This window comes from Mastomys coucha, unplaced genomic scaffold (genome assembly GCF_008632895.1).
Source record: "Mastomys coucha isolate ucsf_1 unplaced genomic scaffold, UCSF_Mcou_1 pScaffold3, whole genome shotgun sequence".
Taxonomy (NCBI): domain Eukaryota; kingdom Metazoa; phylum Chordata; class Mammalia; order Rodentia; family Muridae; genus Mastomys; species Mastomys coucha.
In genome coordinates, this window is record NW_022196909.1 from 52,039,455 (window position 1) to 52,064,394 (window position 24,940).

General features: G+C 37.0%; 3 protein-coding genes across 3 annotated transcripts; all 3 read left to right on the forward strand.

Moving 5' to 3' along the window:
* The first annotated feature begins 4,294 nt into the window (after positions 1 to 4,294).
* LOC116075053 (olfactory receptor 12D2-like) lies at positions 4,295 to 5,218 on the forward strand. Its single transcript, XM_031347989.1, has one exon. The coding sequence runs from the start codon at positions 4,295 to 4,297 to the stop codon at positions 5,216 to 5,218; it is 924 nt and encodes a 307-aa protein (XP_031203849.1).
* Positions 5,219 to 12,497: 7,279 nt separating this feature from the next.
* On the forward strand, positions 12,498 to 13,568 carry LOC116074457 (olfactory receptor 12D2-like). The gene is made up of 2 exons (XM_031347030.1): positions 12,498 to 12,600; positions 12,640 to 13,568. Exons 1-2 carry the CDS (start codon positions 12,498 to 12,500, stop codon positions 13,566 to 13,568), a joined length of 1,032 nt encoding a protein of 343 aa, XP_031202890.1.
* A 9,777-nt stretch (positions 13,569 to 23,345) lies between these two features.
* LOC116074847 (olfactory receptor 1361-like) lies at positions 23,346 to 24,365 on the forward strand. Its single transcript, XM_031347738.1, has one exon. It carries the CDS (start codon positions 23,412 to 23,414, stop codon positions 24,339 to 24,341), a length of 930 nt encoding a protein of 309 aa, XP_031203598.1. The 5' UTR covers positions 23,346 to 23,411; the 3' UTR covers positions 24,342 to 24,365.
* The last annotated feature ends 575 nt before the right edge of the window (positions 24,366 to 24,940 follow it).

Here is a 24,940-nt window from a genome sequence, read left to right on the forward strand (position 1 = left end):
TTTACTCCCATTGCTATATTCCCAGTGCTATCTCTTCAGTGCTATACCTTCCAATGTTATGCCTATCAATGTAATCTTCCCTAGTCTTTTGTACCTCTTCTAGGATACTAGATCACATGGTTTTTCCAAGCATACCTCCCTTTTTATATAAAAGTTTACTAGAAATTCAAACATAAATTCAAATTATAAACCGATTAAGACATTTACAACACAATGTTTTTATCTATGCATATCCAGTAAGAGTAATTACCTGGCTAAGCATTCATCATCTGTTACTAGCTCTATAGGTTTCTGGAGAGTTAAAGACCATAGCTAAGTTATCATTGAAGTTTTGTACAGACAAATCCAGTCAATAGTTGTCTTCTGTATTTGCACCTATGGTAAATACTCAGTTTCACTTTTATGACCTTTAGTTAATGGTTTTACAGCCTCTTGGAATGTGCCTGCTTGCTGCTCAGAAGCAATTAATTGGTGACACTTGAAGACTGGCAGAATTCTCAAATACAGTTTTGACATCAGAAAGGACTTAGTAGCAGTTATATTATAAAAGAGCTTAATAATACTAATATAATTTTAGGAATGCTTATAGGATCATCATTTAGAATTAAGAAGCCATCAGTTTGTGTATATAGCATCAATACAAGACAGTATATCTTCATTGTTCTGCTAACACCTAGTGATTGTTATATATATTTGATAATAGCAGGAAATCATGTTAGTATCAGGAATATTTCCTAAAATGAAATTCTCCTCCGCCTTGGCTAAAGAAGGAAGGAATTCCAGCATTAACTTTGACAGTCCAGGACAGAATCATCTCAGGAAGACCACCTGCTAGTTTTTAGCTTCTTATTGATGGTTTCTGGCACTGATATCCATACGTTTAATCCACCTCCCACTGAGTATCCAGAGTTATCACTTACTAAATTCTATATTCTACCTTGACTGCTCTGGACCCAGTTGGGCAGCCCTCTGGTCCACACTCTTCTGGCACTTACATGGTGGTTATGTCTTCCTGCTCTCCACTCTTCTCAGGCATATAGCATCTCATTTCCTCTACACTTTCCCAGCATGGAGGACCAACTTATTCCTTCTCTCCTCACAGTTCCAAGCCAGGGAAAATCCTAGGGTCCCACCTCTGTCTGGCTTGCCCTTGGCTGCCAGTATCTTTACTTACCATGCAGAACCAATCGCAGGCAGGGTCCGTCAGTGTCTAACATGAAGACATGCTGACTCTCATGCAAACAATGTTGTGGGACCCAGTTAACATAAGAATACAAGCAGCATTAGATCAAACCCAATTTATATTATATATATATATATATATATATATATATATGTGTGTGTGTGTTGTGTTTGTGTGTGTACAATGTGTGTGTAGGTTTGAGGACAAAAGCTAGAACTGAAAACTTGAACAGAGTGTTTTGTTCACAAATATTTGAAGCATGAAAGTGGAAATAGAAGAGAAGTACAAAATTGAATTTAAAAGAGATTTAAAACTGCAGGAGAAACCAGATTAGGAGACTAAGGATGAGTCAGAGAGATCACTAGAAACCAGGAGAATCTTGTATGTACCTTGAAAGTTGGACAAACAAAAAGTTTGAAGTAAAAACTAAGGATTTTCAACTGAGCTGTGCTTTTGAGAAATCAAGTAATAAATTAATGACTGAAATTGAAATTTGACATTCATGAGAGTTACGTGAAATGCAAGCATAGGTGCTTTTGAAAAATGGAGAACCACAGAGGAATTACTTCAAATTATACTCCCCTTTTGCAACTGGGAAAAGGACCATGTTTATTTTCATACCAATTCAACTCAGTACCAGGGGATGTGCCCCCTTGAGATTTTTATGTCTACATATTTGTCTCATTAAAACACTGGCAGAATTTTTGGTGGGAAAGGGGATTGTGCAGATGAAATGTAGGCCAGAACTACAACATAAACTGTCACTTTCAATATTTTACGACATGTGCAATTTGTGTACATAAGCCTTAGAATCTTTGTCTCTGTAGTCTGAAAAAATAGCCAGGTAAGAGAATGTATTCAGGTGAAACTCAAAATTTTTTTGCATTTTCTTTTCATTACAGGGTAGTCTCTTTGTTTGCAACATTAAACATCATCAGTTCAGAGGGTTCAGAGTTGGCTCTCTGTCTTATGATGAACTCCTCCCTACGTGTGAGGATTGTGAAGGCTGTTTGGCTTCTGCATTGTCTTACTACATCTCATCTCAATTAATTATCATGGTTAATTAAACGCTCTGTAAAGCAAACTTGAAATCACCAAATGTTGAAAGTACTTAGTGAATCAGTTGAATTGATAATTCCAGTTGATATTTTTCTTTAAAAATTTGGTAAATGTGTTTTTTGATATATATATTTTAGAACCATGTTGTTTTTTATTCCAAAGATACATAAATGAACTGGCTCAAAGGAGTTGAATTTTTAGCAAGAACATTTGTTGTCTTTATAAGGAGCCAAAATATGAATGACTGTTAAAGAAACTGCCCTTAGATCTTTGAGGGCAACCATACACAGTAAGACCCCCTGATTAAGTCATTTCTCAGACTGTCTTCCAGATATAAAACATAGGACCCTTACAATTTTCTACAGTTCTTTAACTTTTGTTTTTTGGAAGGACAAATTGTTTTGTTCACCTGGCAGTGTCTCACTTCTTGAGTGGTTCTTCTTTTGTGGGCAATCATCTCGCTGGTGTTTGCATATGTCTAACTCCAGAGCAGCTGGGGAGGTCTCTCTGTGCATCCCAGCAAGATGAACTCTACACACACTAATTTTTGTTCCTCTTTTTAAATGAAAGGAAACAGAACTACTTCTCACAGCTATATTTGCTCCTACCAGTGTATCTCAGGGAGGCACTTCAGGTATTTTTCTAATATTGAGGATAAAAGCAATTTTAAAAGTTACCTTTCTTTTAGTAAGGTCTGAGTGTACAATTCAATCAAAAAGCTTTTCCAATTAACATATTTCTCAAAAGCTTTAACACTGACTAAAAACAATTAAATTTTGATTTTGCAAGTAAAATGAAAATTAGTCATTACTTTAGGAGAAAACGAAACTTAGTTTGACAGGAAAAAGAAATGCCAGGAATTAATTTCATAGAGAAAAAAAAGAGTCTTAAAATGGGGAGGGCTGAACCATCCTGGAAATGTTAGAAAAGGATGATTTAAGGCAGCTTGACTTTTGGCATGATAAAACACAAGAGAGTGACTCACCCTGGTCCCTTTTGTAGAGCTAGAAGAAAGGCAAGTAAGCCTCCTGAATCTATGAAGAACATGTTTAAATAGGTAACAGAGAGGCCAAGGTTTCAGAGAGACTAAAGTCATAGGTGTTTGTAGTTCCTCCAAATGAAATGAGGGAAGAGACTGCTTGGTCCATAGATCAGAGACTTTCTTACTGCAATACTCTGGGAACTGGAAAAGGTTTTCTTTAAGTCTCAACCTAACCAGGAGAATAGAAATGACATATAGTATAATTTATAATGCAAAAGGTGTCTTGGGTGAACATGGGAGTATGACTATTACCCCAGTACTCAATAAATTGAAGAAGAAGACTGAGTCATGGTAGCTCCATTTGGAGACTGTTAAAAGAGCAGCATAGGAATCTATTTTGAAAGTTCTTAATGGTTCAGATTAGTGTAAGAGACTAAGGCCATTGTTTCATTCCATAATCAAAAATGATATGCACACATCTGGTTAGACTCTTGAGATTAGTGTGGTTATGTTTCTTACCTCATCTGGCTCAATCATGAATATAAACCTCAGTCATTATTAAGATGAGGTGGATTGGCTATGTTATAATAAAGCTGTGCATACTTTGTATTAACTTTGTGATTGAAATGAATTGATTTCTGCTAAGTTTCTTCATGTTAAAACCCTTGAAAAGTATTCTTCTTAGAGGCTGTCTGCCTGGTGGACTATTTTAAAAGCTGCTCTCTATTAGGGAAAACTAAAGAGATGAAAAGACAGTTGGATCAAAATGTAAATGCAGCTAGATAAAATGGTAGGATTATACCTGTTGTTCATCTCCAATAAAAAGACATTAATAGTAAAAAATAAAATAAATCAAAAGATGTTTGAATAGGAATACACCACATAAATTTCAGCTTAATATTTAGTGGCCTAATTGGTACATACATAAGATCTTCAACACAACTTTGCAGGATTATAGAAAACTACTCACAAACTGTGTTGAGGTTGGCAAGAATACTATTGAACAGAAAGACAGAAGGACAAAAAGGTTACTGTTCCACAATCCATCCTATCTTCTCTTTTTAAGTGTTATGAATCACACATTAGTCACTGAATTTTTCCTCTTGGGGGTGACAGACATACAAGAACTGAACCCTATTCTCTTTGTCATGGTCCTTGCCATGTACTTAGTCACTGTGTTTGGGAATGCAGCCATCCTGATGATTGTTATCTTGGATTCAAAACTCCACTCACCTATGTATTTCTTCCTGGGAAACCTAGCATGTCTAGATACCTGCTTCTCCACTGTAACAGTGCCAAAGATGCTAGAGAACTTCTTCTCCACAAGTAAAGCAATTTCCTTCTTGGGGTGCATAACTCAGCTTCATTTCTTCCACTTCCTGGGTTGTACAGAAGGCTTGCTGCTGGCAGTCATGGCATTTGACCGCTATGTGGCTATCTGCAGACCACTCCACTACACTTCCATCATAAATCGTCAGGTCTGTATCCAGTTGGCTGCTACCATGTGGGCCATTCCTTTTCTTCAAGCTCTGCTACACTCCATATTGACATCTCAATTGAACTTTTGTGGTTCCCACCATATCCATCATTTCATCTGTGACGTTAAGCCATTATTGGAGCTGGCCTGTGGAAACACTGAACTCAACAGGTGGTTGCTCAATACTTTCACAGGGACATTTGCCATTGGCCTCTTCTTTTTGACATTTCTCTCCTATTTCTACATAGTCACCTATCTCTTTCTCAAGACCCGTTCTTGCAGCATGCTGCACAAAGCACTTTCCACTTGTGCCTCTCACTTCATGGTTGTCATTATTTTCTATGCTCCTGTTCTCTTCATTTATATCAATCCTGATTCAGGGAGCTCCCTGGAAAAGGACAGGATCATTGCTGTCATGTACACTGTGGTCACTCCTGCACTCAATCCACTTATCTATACTCTGAGGAACAAGGAAGTGAGGGGTGCTCTGAATAGGAAAATCAAAATATTGCTTTGACTTGAAGAAATCCAGTAAGTTATTCTGAAATATTAAAACATAAGAAATTAATGTGAATACTGAAGTGTGAATTTTTTGATTCTGCAATTGTTTCTGATATGTATAATAAAGTGACCAATTAGGAGAATAAATATATGAGAAAATGTAGCCTAATTGCATTTAAAATTTCAATTATATGTAAGATGGAAATTGAAACAAACCAGGTACACCCTATAAAATGTCAACTCTGAATTTATTGGGCAGATAACCATTATTGAATCCAACTTGGTATCCTTTCATATATGTTTGTATATAAAATCAAGTACGCAAGTTGCTGGGATCAGATAATTGGAACTTGTTTTCCATACTGACATTTTTTACTTTAAACTTTATCTAACCTGATCAATTTCCTCTCTAAGTACCAATAGATCCCCAGAACATACCTGTTACCAATACCTCTATAAGCAATAATGATTATGCAAAATATAATGCCTCTAACAATATCTGAAGAAAGGAATTTGATTTTGGCAGGAAGGAAAACCCATTGTGATATCTTCAATTTCAGCTGACAATGATGGAACACTTCATATAGTTCCTTATCCCTGAGTTCTGATTTGTATATATTATCACTGTAATAAACATGGTTCATCTGATTGCATGTTTTATGCTTGTAAATCCTGCTTCATCTTCTATTTGGGGATGCCAGAAAAAACAAGTCTCCTGAGTCCTTGTCTGGTGGCCCTGATCAATCATTGACTCTGCTTATATAGTATGAATAATAAGTAATTTTGCAGTTTCACAGTCCCATTGGTGTATTTTCTCCTCTTCTCCTTGGCACACAACAGGTGAACCATAGCAAAATATGCCTGTATTTATCATGTTTTAAATAGATGGGTTTTAATAGCTATGTTTGTCTATGTAGCTACTTAGTTTCAAATTCTATCATGTGATCAGTAAAATCAATTTGAGAGCCAGTATTGGGAATGAACCCAGTATTTTCTCACCCAAACTGTGCCTGCACCTTACTACTGAACTATTTCCTTAGCCTTTATCTGTTTTTGTTGTTGTTTTCCTCTTTTGAGACAGGGTTCATTGAAAATTTCCAGGCTGGCATGGAACTGAATGTTCCTTAGGAAGGCTTGGATTGTCCTGGTTTCCTGGTCAACCTCTCACGTGGGTGGGGACACAGCCTTTGTCATGGAACCCAAATATGATCAAGGAAATTATAATTCTCATGATTGGATAGATCCAATTGGATAGATAGGCAAAACCCCTTATATTTTTACCTCTTTAAGTTTCAAGGATTTCTCTTTGGAGTTATTTGGAGTCTGTCCTCACTAAATGATAGCTCTGAAAGTCAGGGTGATCCAAAATTACTGTGATGTGGCTTAGAGTCACAGATAAAGCTATATGTGGTTGGAAGTGCATACTATGCTCTAGATGAAAGCTGAAGGTAGATTGGAAACATCAGATCAACCTCTGGGATGAGGAGAAAGAGCCCTTGTGTGAAACTGTTAGTGGCATGTGATGGTGATGACAGACACAGGCATTGGGAGACACTGAATTCCCTAGTGATGCCTGTAAGGCTTCTAAAGATGAACAATCACAAGCCATCATTCCATTTGTATGTTAGTTTACAAAGTTGCATGTAAATAATCCCATGTAAAAGAAAATACATTGTACAGTAAAAATGTTCCTATGAAGAAATTGTATACATATATGTATATGTATATACATATACTAAATTAAATATTATGAATGAATCCCAGTGGCATATTCCTGCTTCCCTCCCTAATGTTCTGGGTTCCCTGATGAAAGACACATATACAGTCTTTAGATTTAAATGCACCTTAATCAGCACAATAGCTCGGCCACTTCCTAACATCTATCCAGCTAATTCACCTCCCACTGATAATTATGAGTTACCATTTACTAATTGATAACTAATTTGATTCATTATAGTAAAACGACTGTAGCATTGTAACAGTGGATTTAGATGGGGATTAAATAGATAGTACATTATACATCTTATATATGTTTTGAAATATCACAATGTACTTCATAAATATGAACATTATTACAGATTAAAATATTAAAGCAAAGGACTGTGGGTAAAATGCGTGTATTTCACAAATTTCTCTAAGAATATATTCATGTATGTGTGTATTGAATTAACTTTTGGTGTATATAAAAATTAGCTTTTGTCCATTGCTTTAATTCAGTTATAACTTTCCTTTCCTTTATTGTAATGGGTGATAATGAAATATACAATCTAAAAATAATTATTTATATGAAGTGAAAGTCAGTTAAAAATACTGAATTGGTTTTTAGAATAGAAAGGAAATTCACACTTCATGATAATGGATTACTGTCCTGCCTCCATGAATTGACCTCACCAAGTGCATTCAGTTTGTAAATGACACCAATTATAATTTTAGGAATGACTGTCCTTATGGTTTATCCTACTCTCAAAGACCAAGAAGGAATGTGGCTAACTTCACTGTAATGACTGTATTTCTTCTTCTCATGGGGTTTTCCAGAAAGCTTGAGGTAGAAATAATTTTCTCAGCATTAGCCTTGGTGGTATTAATTGGCACCATTAATCTCCATTATTGCTCTCACTTCTCTTGAGTATTGTCTCTGTTAATTTATGCCTTTTCTATTGGCACATTTCTTCTGCTTGGATGTCTGATACATTTCTGTGATGATGCCAAAGTCTTTCTGCAGCTCTTTCATGCACAGTGCCTTCATTTCCCCGGAGAGTGCACACTGCCATGCTCTCTACTCTCACTCTGTAGTTATACTGCCATGGCCATACTCACAGTCATGTCCCATGACTGTTATATGACTGTGTGGTACAAAGTCATCATAAGTGTCAGCACATATATGCATGGAGTGTTAGCTGTCTGGGCCAGTGTGATGTGGAATAATCTTTGGAGTTATGCACACAACTCTTACTTTTCCATCTATACTGTTGGACCAGTACCATTCAATAGTTCTGTCATGTGCTCTGGTTTTGATACTCTCTTTCTCCAATGATCATGTAAGTGAGCTTGGATCACTGGCTTTACCATTTGTGGAGGACAGAACCCTCTTTTCAACTTCTTTATGCCACATATCTGTAGGTATTTTGCTCATCCCTCCTGGTGTCTTTGAGTTTCTAAATCCATATTTGGAATCTCCATCTTCATTAGACTTAATTGTTCATTTTTCATACTTCCCTCAACACTCAATCTAGAAATATACAGCCTGAGTCATGAGGCTATAGACACAGCCTGAAGGAAGACTTTTTTTCAAAGAAAAACATATCTTTTTATATCCATTATTTACTCTTGTGGAGTCACATCAATAGGGGAAGAACAACAGAGTCAATGAATCATTTAAAGCTAGAACAAGGTTAGACAGATGGCTTATTGGGTGAAGACATATATGCAACCATGCTTGACAAGTTGAGTTAAATCATTGAGACCCACATGGTAGGAAAAGAGAATCAACATTTTAAATTTGTCCCTTAACCTACACATGTTGTAGCTCATGTACACCAACATGCATGCATATATAGAGATGTGCACAAAAAATAAATATATAAATTTAATAAAATATAAACAAACAAACAGCCATTGTTGTGTGATTAGTTTTTTTAAATGAGGAAAAAAAGATCAGGGTTATAATTGTATCCTCTTGTAAACACAGTAGATTAAAATCTCACAAGCTAGACGTGGGGAAGGGGAGTAAGTTTTTCCAATTTTAAAGAATCCAACCTAATTTCTCTTTTTGGATTTTTTTTTTAAATCAGGGGCATGAAAGTAATTTGAAATTCCTTTATTACTTTTTCCTGAGCCAGAGGCATAAAGAGCCTTACACACCTCTTTTGGAATTGAGAAACTGGGCTGAAGCATGACTATGGAAGGCAATGGGAACTACCATCCGAGGTTGCTATTGAGGCTGGTGCCAACTCTCAGTACAAGCTCTTACCTCCCCTCTCCAAAACTCACCACAGAGTGGTGAACTTAAAACATTTTACCATGTTCCCTTTGCAATTCTACTCCTGTATATGACCAAAAGATTTCCAAGTCAACATATCACAGATATACTTACACAACAATGTACAACACTACTCACAGTACATAAGTTATGGAGAAAACCTAGGTGTCTGTCTACAGAGAAATGAATAAAGGAAACATTACATCACACACACACACACACACACACACACACACACACACACACCCCACAGTTTGAGATTTAAAGAAGAACATAGCTTTGTTGTTGGCATGAAAACCTAGCAATTAAGCAGTAAGCATAGTAAATGAATTAAGGCAGTGCCAATTTTGGTTCCCAGGTTATATCTACATTTTACAAAGATACCAAAAATCATGTATGTTATATGACATGAAATAGGAGCAAAACTCCCTAGACCTTATTATGTAGAGGAACCATGGGGGGATAACGGAAGAGGACACAGAGAAGAAATAATAGGTGCATATGAATGGATAGAGTAGAGTAAGTTTAATGGGCTTCACCTACTTATGGAACTACCATGTCCATAGTGTGAATGTTACTGGGATTGAATGTAAAGAAAAAATGCATGGGTTAAAGAAAACTACAATTTAGAGCCCAGTGTGTCTGATTACATAGTTGAATACAAAGATACCTTGTAATAACTTGGACTTTAACATAGCAAAAGTAAAAGTGTTCATATACCAAATATAAGAGTCATAACATTTGGACAGCTAAGAGAAAATAAACATGAAGGGTCCTATGTTAAAAGTACTACTAAAAACTTCAAGATAGTTTTCACAAAACAATAGCTAATCTGGGGGCTTCATTTATGATCTCATAGGGTAGGTGCCCATGTAGCTTTTGAGAACTGGAGAACCACAGAGAAATTGCCCAGAATTTTATTATCCTTTTGTAAGTGGGGAAAAGTACCATGTTTATTTTCATACCCATTCAACTCAGTACCAGGGGATGTGCCCCCTTGGGATTTATATGTCTACAGATCTGTCTCATTAAAACACCATGAGAATTCTTTATGGCAAAATGTTTCTGGAGGTGAAATGTAGGCCAGAACCACAACATGAACTGTCACTTCCAATATTTACAACCTGTGCAATTTGTATAGATAAACCTGAGAAAATTTGCCACTTATGGTATGAATAATCAGCCAGGTAAGAGGATTCATTAAGACTAAACTTGGAAATTTTGTGTGTTTTCTGTTCTTTTGGGGTTGGTTTGTCATTTTTCAACATTAAGCACCAATATTCCTAGTTTAGAGTTGGTTCCCTATCTTGATATAGACCCTTTACAGTGTGTGACAATTGTGAAAGCTATTTGTTTTTTGCATTTTATTAACATTTCATGCCAATCCATGACCATGCTTAATGAAACACCTTCCAAAGACAACCTGAAATACTTAAATATTGAAACTGCTGAACAAAATCAGTAACATTGAAATTTCCAATAGTTCCATTTTTTAAAAAAAATTAGGTAAATGAGCTTTTTGATATATATTTTTAAATCTAAAGATTCATAAATTACCTGGCTCAGAGGAGTTGAATTTTTCCCAAGAATGTCTGGTGTGTTTATAAGCAGATAAAAACATGCATGGTTATTAAAGAAACTGCCCTGAGTTCTTTGAAGGTAACCCTTTACAGAAGGACCCTAGAGATTACATTAGTTCTCAGAGTGTCTTCCAGCTATAATGCTTAGAATCTTTTGGACACTTACATGAATAGTTCATCAATTCTGTTGTTTTAGATGGACAAATGGTTTTCTTCACTCATCAATGTCTCACAGTTTGAGTGGTTCCTCTTTTGGAGGCCTCTTCCTGGTGTCAGCCTTTGTCTAACTAACTGTGATGTTTGGGGAGTTCTCTCAGTGACTTCCAGCTCTGTACACACCAATTCTCATTCTTCTTTTATGTACACAGAGTGAATCCAGCACATCTTTAAATGAAAAGAACCAGAAGAACTACTTCTCATAGCTATGTCTGCTCCTACCAGTGTATCTCAGGGAGGCAATTCAGGTATTTTCCTAATATTGAGGATAAAAACAATTTTAAATTTACCTTTGTTTTAGTAAGTTCTGAGTGTACAATTAAATAGGAAATCAGTTCCAATCAACATATTTTTCAAAAAGTTTAACATTCATTAAAAACAATTCAATTTTGATTATACAAGTAAAATGTAAACTACTCAGTTCTGAAAAGAGAAAATAAGGCTTCATTTGATAGGGGAAAATGCCAGGAGTTAATTTCATAGAGAGAAAAGAGCCTTAGAATGGGGAGAGCTGAACCATCCTGGAAGATTTAGAACAGGATGATTTAAGAGAGCCTGATTTTGGGAAGATACAACCCAAGAGAGTTTCTTACCAAGGTCTCACTAGTGGGTCTAGAAGAGAGGCAAATAAGCCTCAATATTCGAAGAATGAGCTTAAAATAGGTAACAGAGAAGCCAATATTTCAGAGACCAAAGTCATTAGTATTTGTAGTCCCTGCTGATGAAATGAGGGAAGAGACTGATGGTTCCACGTAGCAGAGATCTTCTTATTCAAATACATTTGGATCTGGGACTTAGAAAAGCCTTTCTTTGGTCTGAAAATAGCCAGGGGATAGAAATGTCACAAAGTACAATTTATAATGCAAAAAGTGTCGGAATAGGAAGGCAGTATGATTATTACCCCAGTACTCATGAACTGGAGGGAGGAGATAGTACATTTTGAGACTGTCAAAGAACATCTTAGGGATCTTTTTTAACATTATCAATGGTTCATATTATTGGAAAGTACTAAGCTCATTATTAGCTACAACTCTGAAAAATGTTGTACACACATCTGGTCAGACTTTTGCAATTAATATGGTCATGTCTCTTACCTCATCTGTCTCAATCATGAATAGGAAATGAATCAGTGCAAAGATGTTTCTTCACATTATACATTCTAAAGATGAGGTAGAGTTGCTATGCTGTTATAAAGCTTCCCATTAACTCTGTGATTGAAAGAAATTTATTTCTGCCTAATTAATTCAAGTTAAAACCCTTTAAGAGTATTCTCACTTTTCAGAGGCTGTCTGCCTAGTGGGATATTTTAAAATCTGTTTCTTGTTAGAGACAACTAAAGAGATGAAAAGAGAGTTGGATCAAAATGTAAATATTCACAACTAGAAAGATGGAAGGATGATACCTGTTCTGGCTCTCCAATAAAAAGACATTATTAATGAAACCTATCATAAATTAAAAGACGTTTGAATAAAAATACACATCAGAAGTTTAGACTTAATATTTAGTGGTCTGTTAGGTACATGCGTAAGATCTTCAACAGTCCTTTGCAGGAATGTAGAAAACTACTCACTAACTGTGTTTGTGTTGTCAAGAAAATTATTTCCTCTAAAGATGATGGACAAGGTTAGTGTTCCAAAAACTTTCCTATCTTTTCTTTTTAAGTGTTATTGAATCAAACATTAGTCACCGAATTTCTCCTCTTGGGGGTGACAGACATACAAGAACTGAATCCTATTCTGTTTGTCACGGTCCTTGCCATATATTTTGTCAATGTGGCTGGGAATGGAGCCATCCTGATGATCATCATTTCAGATCCAAGACTCCACTCACCTATGTATTTCTTCCTGGGAAACCTAGCATGTCTAGATATCTGCTTCTCCACTGTAACAGTGCCAAAGATTCTAGAGAACTTCTTCTCCACAAGCAAAGCAATTTCCTTCTTGGGATGCATAACTCAGCTTTATTTCTTCCACCTCCTGGGTAGCACAGAGGCCCTGCTGCTAACAGTGATGGCATTTGACCACTTTGTGGCTATCTGCAGACCACTCCACTACCCTTCCATCATGAATCGTCAGGTCTGCATCCAGGTGGCTATCTCCATCTGGGCCATTCCTTTTCTTCATGCTCTGGTTCACTCCATATTGACATCTCAATTGAATTTCTGTGGTTCCCACCATATCCATCATTTCTTCTGTGATGTTAAGCCATTATTGGAGCTGGCCTGTGGAAACACTGAGCTCGACAGGTGGTTGCTCAATACTTTCACAGGGACATTTGCCATTGGCCTCTTCTTTTTGACATTTCTCTCCTATTTCTACATAGTCACCTATCTCTTTCTCAAGACCCGTTCTTGCAGCATGCTGCACAAAGCACTGTCCACTTGTGCCTCTCACTTCATGGTTGTCATTATTTTCTATGCTCCTGTTCTCTTCATTTATATCAATCCTGATTCAGGGAGCTCCCTGGAAAAGGACAGGATCATTGCTGTTATGTACACTGTGGTCACCCCTGCACTCAATCCACTTATCTATACTCTGAGGAACAAGGAAGTGAGGGGTGCTCTGAATAGGAAAATCAAAATATTGCTTTGACTTGAAGAAATCCAGTAAGTTATTCTGAAATATTAAAACACAAGCAATTAATGTGAATACTGACATGTAATTATTTTGATTCTGCAATTTTTTCTGATATGTATAACAAAGATGACCAATTAAGAGAATAAATATATGAGAAAATGTAGCCTAATTGTATTTAAAATTCCAACCTATATGTAATATGGAAATTGGAACAAGCCAGGTACACCCTATAAAATGTCAACTCTGAATTTATTGGGCAGATAACCATTGATGAACCCAACTTGGTATCCTTTCATATATGTTTGCATGTAAAATCAAGTATGCAAATTGCTGGGAGCAGATGAAAGGAACTTGTATTAAGTACTGCCATTTTGACGTCAGACTCCATTTTACCTAATGTGATCAACTCCCTCACTAAGCAACAATAGTGCCCTTAAACATAGCTGTTACCAACTCCCTATCTAAGCAACAATAATTATCCCAAATGAAATAATCCCAACAAGAGAAAGAATAAGAGAATTTGAAAGTCTGCACAAAACTACTTACATTGAATGTCAACTGACAATGATGGATACTTGGGAATGTCTATAATCCATGAGTTCTGATTGGTAATATATATAACTACAATGTGGCTCAGATGCTTTCGGATTTTGTGGTTATATCCTGCTTCAGCCCCTACTTCTAGCTGCTAGAAGAAAAAGACTCCTGAGTCCTTGTCTGGTGGCCCAGATTGATCAGCAACTCTGCTTTTGTGTTGGGAATAATGAAAATTCATGAGCCAACTTGCGTATTCCCTCTTCTTCCTCATGGTGCACAATGAATGAGGTGTAACAAAATATACCCATGGATTGCCCATATTTTGAGTAGATGGATTATCTATAAGGCCACATTAGTTTAACATACTACAGTGTGATCCATAAATTCACTTTAAGAGGCAGTGCTGGGAATTGAACACAATATTTCACACATTGAATGACTCCACTTTAGGCCTATTTTTCTTTTTCCCAAGGTAGAATTTTACAAAATTTTCATGCTAATCTGGCACTGAATTTTGCTCAGGAAGGCTTTGACCGTGCTGGATTCCTGGTCAACCTCTCAAGTGGCCGGGAACATAGCCCTTGTCATTGGACCCATTTATGGTCAAGGAAATTATAATTCTCATAAGTGGATAGATCCAATTGGATAGATAGTCAAAATCCCCTACATTTTAATTCTTTCAGCTTCAAGGATTTCTTTTTGAGGCCTTTGGCTTATCCACTCACTAAATGATAGCTGTGAAAGTCAGAGTGAGATAGAAACTATTTGTGATGTGGCTTAGACTCACAGATAAAGCTATATGAGGTCGGCAGTGCAGAATATGCTGCAGAGGGAAGCTGATAGCAATTTGCCAACCTCTGGAAGGAGGAGAAAGAGCAACTGTGTGGAACTGTTACTGGGTTGTGCAGGGTGATAACAGACAAGGCACTCTCTGGTGATGCCTGTAAGACTTCTTAAGATGAACCATCACAAGTCCATTCCTTGTCAACTTGACACAACAAATAGCATTTCAAGACATAATATTCCACCATAGCCCATGAAATCTCGCAGTCACATAATAATGCAAAAAGCAGCACTTTTGTGCCTTTGAGGGAGTAAAAATTTAAGCCAAAGCAGTCTGCATTAGCATGAAAATGTGACTTTTCAATAACGGGACTGTCTGTGGAGGCCTGGAAACTTTGGGAGGTAGAACATAGCATGAAGAGGTTCATTTCTAGAGATGTGCCTTTGATAGCCATTTGAACTCCCCCTTTCACTTCCTTCTGTTCTTTGTGGACCAGGAAGTAAGAATCTCTTCCATCATTTTCCTCCTGTTATGATATTTGCCTGTAATGACAGGACCAAGAAACAATAACTAGAATTCTCAAAAAAAAAGTGAACTTCTTTTTTTCCTCCTTTTTTCTTCCTCTTCCTCTCTCCTTCTTTCTCTTCTTCTTTTCTTCTTCATCTTCTCTTCTTCTTCCTCCTTCCCCTTCTTTTCTTAACCTGCTTAGGATACTAACTTACTGTCATTTTCTCCAGGCTCAATAATTCCCCTAGATCACCAGAGACCCTGTTCAGCATCATATTAACAGATTTATCTGGGGGCATTAGAAGAAAAATCCTGAAGTCAAATGCCAGTGGAGAAGAAAGAACTAGATAGTGAATTGTTTTTAAAAATTCAGAATATTCAAAGAGCTGACAGAAGTAAATACATTTTACTTAGACTACATTATCTAAAGCTAATTATATTGGTTTCATCTAGGGACATACCATGAAAATCTAATCCCCTTCTCAGTGATTCACTTCCCATCATATCTATACATACAGAATATGGAACTACAGTGAGTAATAGCACATCTTACTTAGATTGATTTATTATGGTTATAAAAGCTTCTCTGCCATGGGAACACCTTGTGCTTGAAGAAAAGAGTTCTTCACAGATTCTGTTAAAATAACTCTTGCCTTTTATGACCTGGACCAATAGCCCCTTCTTCAGTGATGGTTTCCTAAAGGTCAGGACTAGGGATGGAAAAAAATATAGACGGCAAGAAGTTGAGATGTAGAGATTTTTTTTATGAGCTGATGGCTCAAGTAACTTTATTAGAAATTACTACATTTTTGATATAGGTGTCTCCTGAGAGGCTCTGACAGTACCAGACTAATACAGAAGTAGAGGCTCACAGCCATCCATTGAACTGAGTACTGGGTCCCCAGTGAAGGAGTTAAAGAAAGAACTGAAGGAGCTGAAGGGTTTGCAGCCCCTTAGGACGAACACCAATATGAACTAACGAGTACCCTCAGAGCTCCCAGGGACTAAACCACCAACCAAGGAGTACACATGGTGGGATTGATGGCTCTGGCAGCATATGTATAGTAGAGGATGGCCAAGTTGGTCATCAACGACAGGAGAGGCCCTTAGCCCTGTGAAGGTTCTGTGCCCCAGTGTAGCGGAATGCCAGGGCCAGTAAGCAGGAGAGGGTGGGGTGGTGAGCAGGGGGAGGGAGGAGGGAACAGGGGTTTATTCTTGTTGTTGTTTTTTGTTTTTTGTTTTTTGGAGGGGAAACTGGGAAAGGAGAGATCATATGACATGTAAATAAAGAAAATATCTAATAAAAATTTAATTAAGAAAAAGAAATTACATTTTGTATATAGCAGGCAAGGCAAAAATGGCACAGAGTCAGTAGAAAGCTACCAGAGAACGGGACAAAATCAGCCAGAAGCTACTTAAGCAATGTTGCACAAGGAAAATCCAGGATGTATCAAGGACATCACAAAGGAGCACACAGCAGCTTTGGCACTGATAACCACAGCTCTTCTAGAGAGAAAATATCAGGTTTCCAGGAAAGCTGAAACTTTAACTCCTTCAGTCATGACCTCAATCCAGACTGGACCTTGCTATATATGTCTTTGGGCAGTAACTAGTGTTGCCTTGTCCTTCCATCAGAGCCTCTGAGAAAGCCTTGGAATGGCCTGGGTTCCAATGTTTTAAAATCTCTATAATTCAAGAGCTTGTGAACAGCTCATTCCCCTCCTTCCCTGAAGCTAATATCTAAGTCTCTGACTCACAGCTCCCATGGGTCATTGCTTCCCTAGGAGGCCTCCTATGCCATACATTAGATAAAATTTAAACATTTTCTTCCTGTTAATCTGATCGATCTGATTCTCAAACTGGGTCATTTTCCTAGAGAGGACTGAAGAAATAGGATAATTACTGGAACGTCACAGTTCTAGCAGGTGCCCATATCCTCCCCGGAGACACAAAAACTTTATTCTTTCACAATCTTGGGACTACACCAGATCTTCTCTGTATTACCAACCTCTGGACATATTTATTAGAGTGAAAAACAGATTTTAATAATTTCACATATTGTCTTGGTGGTCTCAAATAGTTAAATATGAGTCCAAGCAGATTTCAATGAATGGTATGCTTTAGAGCTATTCATGAACTGTGACATTGATTAGCAAATATGGTAAAAAATTGAATGAGAAATAATTAGGAGAATGAAATAAGAATTCTCATTTAGATAGAATTAGGTTCAAAATACTATCAGAATCTAAGGGTAGATGATTAATGAGTATGACACATGCTTGAACCAATATTTGTAATAGTGCAATTTAAAAGTCTTACATCAGTTAGTGTGGTTCTTTATAGAGGCCAAGGAATATTATGGCCACATGTACACTATTTAAGTTTTCCTTAGTTAAGAAGGTAGATCAATGACTAGATATAGACCATGAGTTGTAATATCTTTCTGTTTTCATACCTGAATCATGGTTAATATTTTATAGCTGATTAGTGACTTTGTTTTTCAAATATATTTACAGGCAAATTCTCAATGGAAAGTTATTACAGATTTGTCACTAATGAGTAACTTTGGGAACTGAATCTCCGAGGTCAAGAAAGAATGTTTTTTCTGTTGGCAAACCTTTTCTGATCTCAAGAGAGGTAATACAGACTAGACTTCCAGACTCCATCATTTCTACTCTTATATATGTTTGCAGCAATGAATGCAAAGGGCAGGATGCTTGTAGGTCTAAGAACATTGGGCAAGGGGATGTTTTTTAGTTCATCACTCCTTAGTGGACATTAGAGAAGTCAGAAGGTAAGTGTGAAATATGGTACTTTATGGAGTATTAGGTTTTATTTCATACTGGAATATAGAAGATGTAGTATAGGACTTCTTCCCTTTTATATGTTAGTTTTCAAAGTTACATGTGAATATTCCCACGTAAAAGAAAATATGTTTCACAGTAAAAATGCTTCTATGAAGAAATGATATTATATATTATATGTATGCATATGTCACACACGTATACACACACACATTTTCGAGGAAAAAAATCCAGAATTGAAAGCTTAGAGTTATTTGTTCCAGAATTGAAAGCTTAGAGTTATTTGTTCACAGATATTTGAAGCATGCAACTGGAACTACTAAGAGAGGTACAAAAGATGAGTTTAAATGTAACTTAAAACAGGAGAAGAAACCAGATTAGGAGACTGAGGATGAGTCAGAGAGATGACTAGAAACCAGGAGAGTATTGTAGGTACCTTGAAAGTCAGACAAAAGATTTGAAGTGAAAACAAATGGTTTTCAATTGAGCTGTGTTTTTGAGAAATCAAATACTAACTTGACTGAAATTTAAATCTGACATTGATGAGAGTCATTTTGTGAAATACAAGCATACATGCTTGCTTTAAGAAGGTTCAAGAAAGCATGGAATTAAAACTTTTGGATTAGAAGGCAACTAGGGATTGAGACAGGAGCTTTTGGATAAATATGTCATAGAAATAGAAAAATGAGTCAATAGCTCTAAAAGCCCAGGGATCATCACATATTGCTATGTAGGCCATCTGAAGCTAAGTCGTTAGATGCAACCTCAGATGCTGAAGTAGTTTTCAGATAACCTCAGTACTGAGTCTCAGTTGCTCTGAGTTCCAATGAGATCTGTATATTTTATAGATTAGTAGGTTTGAGATAAATACAATAGCAGTGATAGGTTTCTGATGATTACAATATTGGTGAGAATGTTTAACATGGGGATTGACAGCATGAGAGGCATGTCATTGCCTGATGGTGGGAATGATTGTCTCTAAAAAAGATTGTGAGAGTAAACGTAACCTTGTATGAAAATAACCTCCCAATTCTTAGTACAAAGATGGAAGAGTTATATTGCACATATGATTGACAGAACACTTCTTTTTTTTTTTTTAAATTCATTGCTGCTAATAGCAGCATCAGTTGTTTGAAACACAGATTCTCATATCTTACCCCAGTCCCTTAAATCAGAAACTTGGGTGGAGTGTGACAGCTGTGACTTCACAGCATCTCCAGGTGAGTGTTAGCTTTGTGAAACTTTGAAGTTCTCATTATCATTTAAAAACATATTCCTAAAAACTCATGTCTCTTCATTCTAAACCATTTATCCATTGGCACAACTGCATATGTGAGCATTCAGAAGCTAATAAATATGTAAATAAAAAATGAGAAGAAAAAAGTATATTGTGTCATATTTACATGGATCTTCTATCATTTACACACAGCTCAACATTTGCAGTTAGTGTAACATGACCTAGCTGGGTTTTTTTTTTTTTTTTTTTTGAAGTTTACTTGTGAGTTTCGGGTATGTGCTTTTCTGTATAGTATGAAATGATAACTAGAAACAACTAAAATTATAAAGTGTCCTCACATGTGGGGATTTAATTCCCCACATAGTTTGTGGGAATAATGTACATTCCTAATGCACCACAAAACAGGCTCCCCCTGCACCCCCTCTCATCCTCCTTTGGTCCCCTTTATAGTTTTTAAGGCTTTATATATACATTCACACCATTTCAAACACATACATATGTACATTACAAACTAGAATCTGCATATGAAATTTTTTGCTTTTCTGGGTTTGTATCATTTCATTTAATACAATTAATTTCAGGACCATTCACGTCCTTGAAAATGTTATCTCATCATTCTTTGTCAGTAATTAAACTATTATTATGTACATTACCATATTTGTTGTTATTGAAAATAGATTTTTCTCTTATACAATACATCCTGACTTCAGTTTTTCCTCCCTTCAGCTTTCCTTTCTTATGTTCCCCCACTATACCCCTCTCCTACCATATCTAATCCTTCTCAGTTTTCCTTCAGAAAGGAGCAGGCCTCCAAGATTAAAAACAACTACAAAACAAAACAAGATACAAAAAGACAAGGCAAAATCTCTCATATCAGTGTTGGACAAGGTAATCCATTATAAGGAAAAGTGTCTCAAGAGCAGGCAAAAGCATCAGAGACACATGTGCTCCAATTGCTAGGAATCCCACAAAACCACCAAGCTAACAGCCATAACATATGCATGGAAGACATGGTGGAGAACTATGCAGGTCCTGTGATTGTTGCTTCATTCCCTGTGAGCCAATATAAACACTTAGCTGATTCACTGGGCCATGTTCTCCTGGGGTCCTACATGCCCTCTCACTCCTCAAATCTTTCCTCTCCCTCTTCCACTGTCTACTTCCCTTGAGTATGATTAGAGATTTCTTGTTCTAGAGCTTTTAGTTTGGCTGTCAAATTGCTAGTATGGACTGCTCCAATTAGTTTATGTAGGCACTTAATGAACTTTCCTCTTAGTAACACTTTCATTGTGTCCTATAAGTTTGGATGTGCTGTGTATTTATTTATGCTGCACTATAGAAAGTCTTTCTTTTCTTTCTTTATTTCTGTCCTTACCCATTTTTCATTCAGTAGATAGTTGTTCAGTTTCCGTGAACTTGTAGGCTCTCCTTTGTTTTTGTTGTTGTTGATATCCAGCTTCAATTCATGGCGGGGTTGATCACATGCAGTGAGTTATTTCAATTTTCTTATATATAGTGAGAGACTTGCTTTATGTCTTCTTTTTAAATGATATTTTATTATAAAGTACATGTATGCGTGTTTGTATTTGTACGTACACGTGTGTGTCAGTGCCCGCAGAGAACAGAAAGGACATTGGAGAGCTTGGAACTAGAGTTACAGGTGCTTGTGTGTCATTTGACATGGATATTGGGAGCTAAATTCAGGTCTTGTGGAAAAGCAGGAACACTCTTAAGTATTGTCCCATCTCCTACCCCTATAAACTGATCTCTAAGTTATAAGACAAGGATAAACTTTCCTTATTATCTACATTTTGCATATACAGATAACCTGATTGTTGGCATGCAGTTAATGAACAAGAGTACTTTTAGTGTTCTTGCTAGTTGTAGTAGTAGTAGTAGAGTCCAGTGTATTACAGTAACATGATGAACTCCTTCCTAGATCTTCCTGAACTCCATCCATTTTTCTCATAAAATAAAGAGTAAAAACCAAATTAAGAAGAAAATACAATGAAGAAAAATACTGCTGAGGTCTGAGAAAGAGAAACTATAAAAAGAAAGAAAGAAGGAAAGAAAGAATATAAAATTTGACAAAGTATTGGAGCACACTGTCAGCTTACTTTTTACTAGTGCATAATATATTTTTCTCCACAATTTTAAAATATTCTTTTATTTCCTTGGCAGGATTTCAAATCCATTACAAAACAGCTTTGGGAACAGAGTCATCTTTTTCTTATTCTGACTGTCCTTGTCCAGGTCATAGGGAGGCAACTTCCAGAATACCAACATGTCCTCAAGACCAGTAATTTTCCTTACAAAAGGCATGTACTCTTTGACCTTTTAAACAGAAATTATGGCCTTCACTCTCAGGAAATAAGAATATATATACATATATATATATATATATATATATATATATATACATTACAGGAACTAGAAAATTCTTTCAGACAATATCAATGTTATAACACTGTTCACATGTGTGGAAATGAAAGACATTTGTTCAAATGCACCATTTGTTCAAATCACACCAGTAGGACAATGCCTGGAGGAAAGGTATTTCTCTCCTGAAATACTAAAATGAACCACAGAAGGAGACAAGGCAGTGCTCACTTCTGCCTCTAATTTCTGCTAGGCAATTATCCATTTTATCCATTTCATAACAAGTATTTGCTGGTTTTTTTTTTAACTGCCAAGCATTAGGCATACTTTGAAGAGCAAAATCAGATTCTGCTCTTCTCTATCAAAATATGCCTCATTTCCTTGTGAAGGAGGCAAATACTAACTTAAAACATTACTAAATATCTAAACAAAATATGTATGCTAACATCATCCACACAACAATTGTGATAATGTATAACAGTGCAAGGTAGTTCTGCCTGTCAAAGAAGTGTAAGACTTCCTAAGAGAGAAATTGAGTTGGCAAGGATAAACCCTATGGTTTGAAATCATGTACTATTTCTCAGAGTCATTCCAGAGACCATTGAGGTACTGAGAGTAGGGAAACTGAGTCTGACTGTGGTGCAGCTTTCGGTTGTCTTTTGGATTGAGTGAATAAACAATGATTAGACACTAGTGGCTAAAGAGGAGTTACCAGAAGTCACAGACACACACTTCCTACATCCTCCTGTGTGTTGATGTCTGCTGTCTCAGATTTTATCAAGAGGGGTTCTTCTATCTTTTACTTGACCTTGGATTCAAAATGAATCTTTTTCCATTAATTAGTTTGCAATATAATGCTGGCAACAGTAGCTGACTAAGACAGAAAATGTGTACTGAGAAATGTAAATGCTGCCTGCCAAAAACTCACTGGACAGTGAATGTGGACAGTGAGACATTATCGAGTTGATGAGGCATGCCTAGGTCAAAATACTAGAACCTTATAAGCTCAAGGACTTATGAGTTTTCATACAAATTTTGGTTTTCAAGTAATTTCTTTTAAACAAATAAGTAACATGGTTTTATTTTTTGAAGGAACTTTCTTGGAAGCACTGAGAATAATGTATTAGTTGAGGCAACAATGGTGACAGTAGGTCACCTAATAAAACAGCAGTACTCTACTTTGTCTGCTGGACCTGCAACCAGAGTGGGGACTCTGTGGATGGACTGTAACATGTATTGGAATGCAACTGTGACCAAAGTAGGAAGCTACATACGAATATAAAACTTCTCCTTTCAAAGGAATCACAATCAAACAAATTTACAGGAAAATGGTTATTCAATCAAAGTAACACAATGAATGGTTAAGTAGCATAGCTTTCACCTACAGAATTCCAGAGAAACACTCAATAAATTGTTTATGTCTCCCTTGGGAGCCACTTTTAATGAACTCCAAGTCTTGTCCCTCCCTTTGCTATTCCAGTTTCCATTGCTCAGTTTATGCCATGAGGGAGACCCATTGCTGAGGGATGAGGTCTAGGTTGTTGCCAATTGTTGACTGCAGCGAGAGAATTATCTTCATACCGATTTCTTCTTGAAAAACAAGACTCATAATGAACTGCAGTCAGGCTCCTAGCTTTATCCTCTTGGGACTGTCCAGTGACCCAGAGAAATGGCAGCTCCTCTTTAGCATTTTCCTTGTTCTCTACTTGTTGGGCCTTTTAGGGAACCTGCTACTTCTGTTAGCTATTGGTGCTGATGCCCACCTGCACACGCCCATGTATTTCTTCCTCAGTCAGCTCTCACTTGTGGATCTTTGCTTCATCACCACCACAGCCCCTAAAACATTGGAGGCTCTGTGGACTCGAGATGGATCAATCTCATTCTCTGGATGCCTGACTCAGTTTTACTTCTTTGCAATTTTTGCCGACATGGATAACCTGCTTCTAGCAGTCATGGCTATTGACCGCTATGCTGCTATCTGCCATCCACTGCTCTACCCACTTCTCATGACTCCTTGTAGATGTGAAGTTCTTGCCAGTGGGTCATGGGGAGTAGCTCATTGTGTGTCTCTATTCTATACCTTATTGCTCTCTCAGTTATATTTTCATACCAATAAAGGGATACCCCATTTTTTCTGTGATTCTAGGCCTCTCTTATTGCTTTCTTGCTCAGACACTCATCTCAATGAGGCCCTGATGATGGCTTTGTCTGGAGTTTTGGGAATCAGTACACTTCTCTGCATTGTAAGTTCTTATGGTTGTATTTTTTATGCTGTGGCTAGGGTTCCATCAGCACAGGGGAAAAGAAAAGCCCTGGCCACATGCAGTTCCCACCTGTCTGTAGTCCTCCTTTTCTATAGCACAGTCTTTGCCACCTACCTGAAGCCCCCATCTAGTTCTCGTTCCTCTGGGGAGGTGGTAGCTGCTGTCATGTATACTCTGGTAACTCCTACTCTGAACCCCTTCATTTATAGTCTGAGAAACAAGGATGTTAAGAGTTCACTGAGAAGGATTCTGAACATTGGGAAGTGTCAGGACTAAAGAAATTCATTCAGGAAGAATAACTCCACACATCACTACCACACATGCAAAAATGAGTCAGCTAACACCTTAGCTCGTGGGATAATAAGCTGATTGCTATGGCTAATCTTCAGTGTTAACTGGATTGAATTTGGAATTGCACTGGACCATGAATTTGGGTATTTCTGTGAGCATGTCTCTGTAGAGATGCCAATGAGTAGGAAAGATCCATTGTGAATTACGTTGGCACCATCCATTCCCTAGAATCATCCTTTTCTGACAAACAGAAAAAGGAAAAGCCACACTTACTGTCATTACTCATCCCTTTCTACTTGTTGATCCCAGATGCAATGTGACCTGTGACCCCACCTGCCTGCTGTGCTTTTCGCATCCTGAGGAATTGTATTCCTCAAACCATGAATAAAATGAATCTTTTATTTCTAAATTGCTTCTCAGGAACTTTGCCACAGCAGCAAGACAGGTAAAAAATACAATGATCTGTTGGAAATCATATTATTATGTTGTGTTTGATATTCTTTAACTTACCTTCTGATACTCATATTCCTGAAGCATGGATTTCTATTGCAATTTCTACAATCAGTAAATTGTTGGAATTCCTA

Excerpts from the sequence above, each read along its gene's own strand:
- LOC116075053 (XM_031347989.1), top strand. The coding sequence starts at position 4,295 with ATGAATCACACATTAGTCACTGAATTTTTCCTCTTGGGGGTGACAGAC.
- LOC116074457 (XM_031347030.1), top strand. The coding sequence starts at position 12,498 with ATGCGTAAGATCTTCAACAGTCCTTTGCAGGAATGTAGAAAACTACTC. Across the intron at positions 12,601-12,639 it reads CTCTAAAGATGATGGACAAG|TGTTATTGAATCAAACATTA; the intron begins GTTAGTGTTCCA and ends TTTCTTTTTAAG.
- LOC116074847 (XM_031347738.1), top strand. The coding sequence starts at position 23,412 with ATGAACTGCAGTCAGGCTCCTAGCTTTATCCTCTTGGGACTGTCCAGT.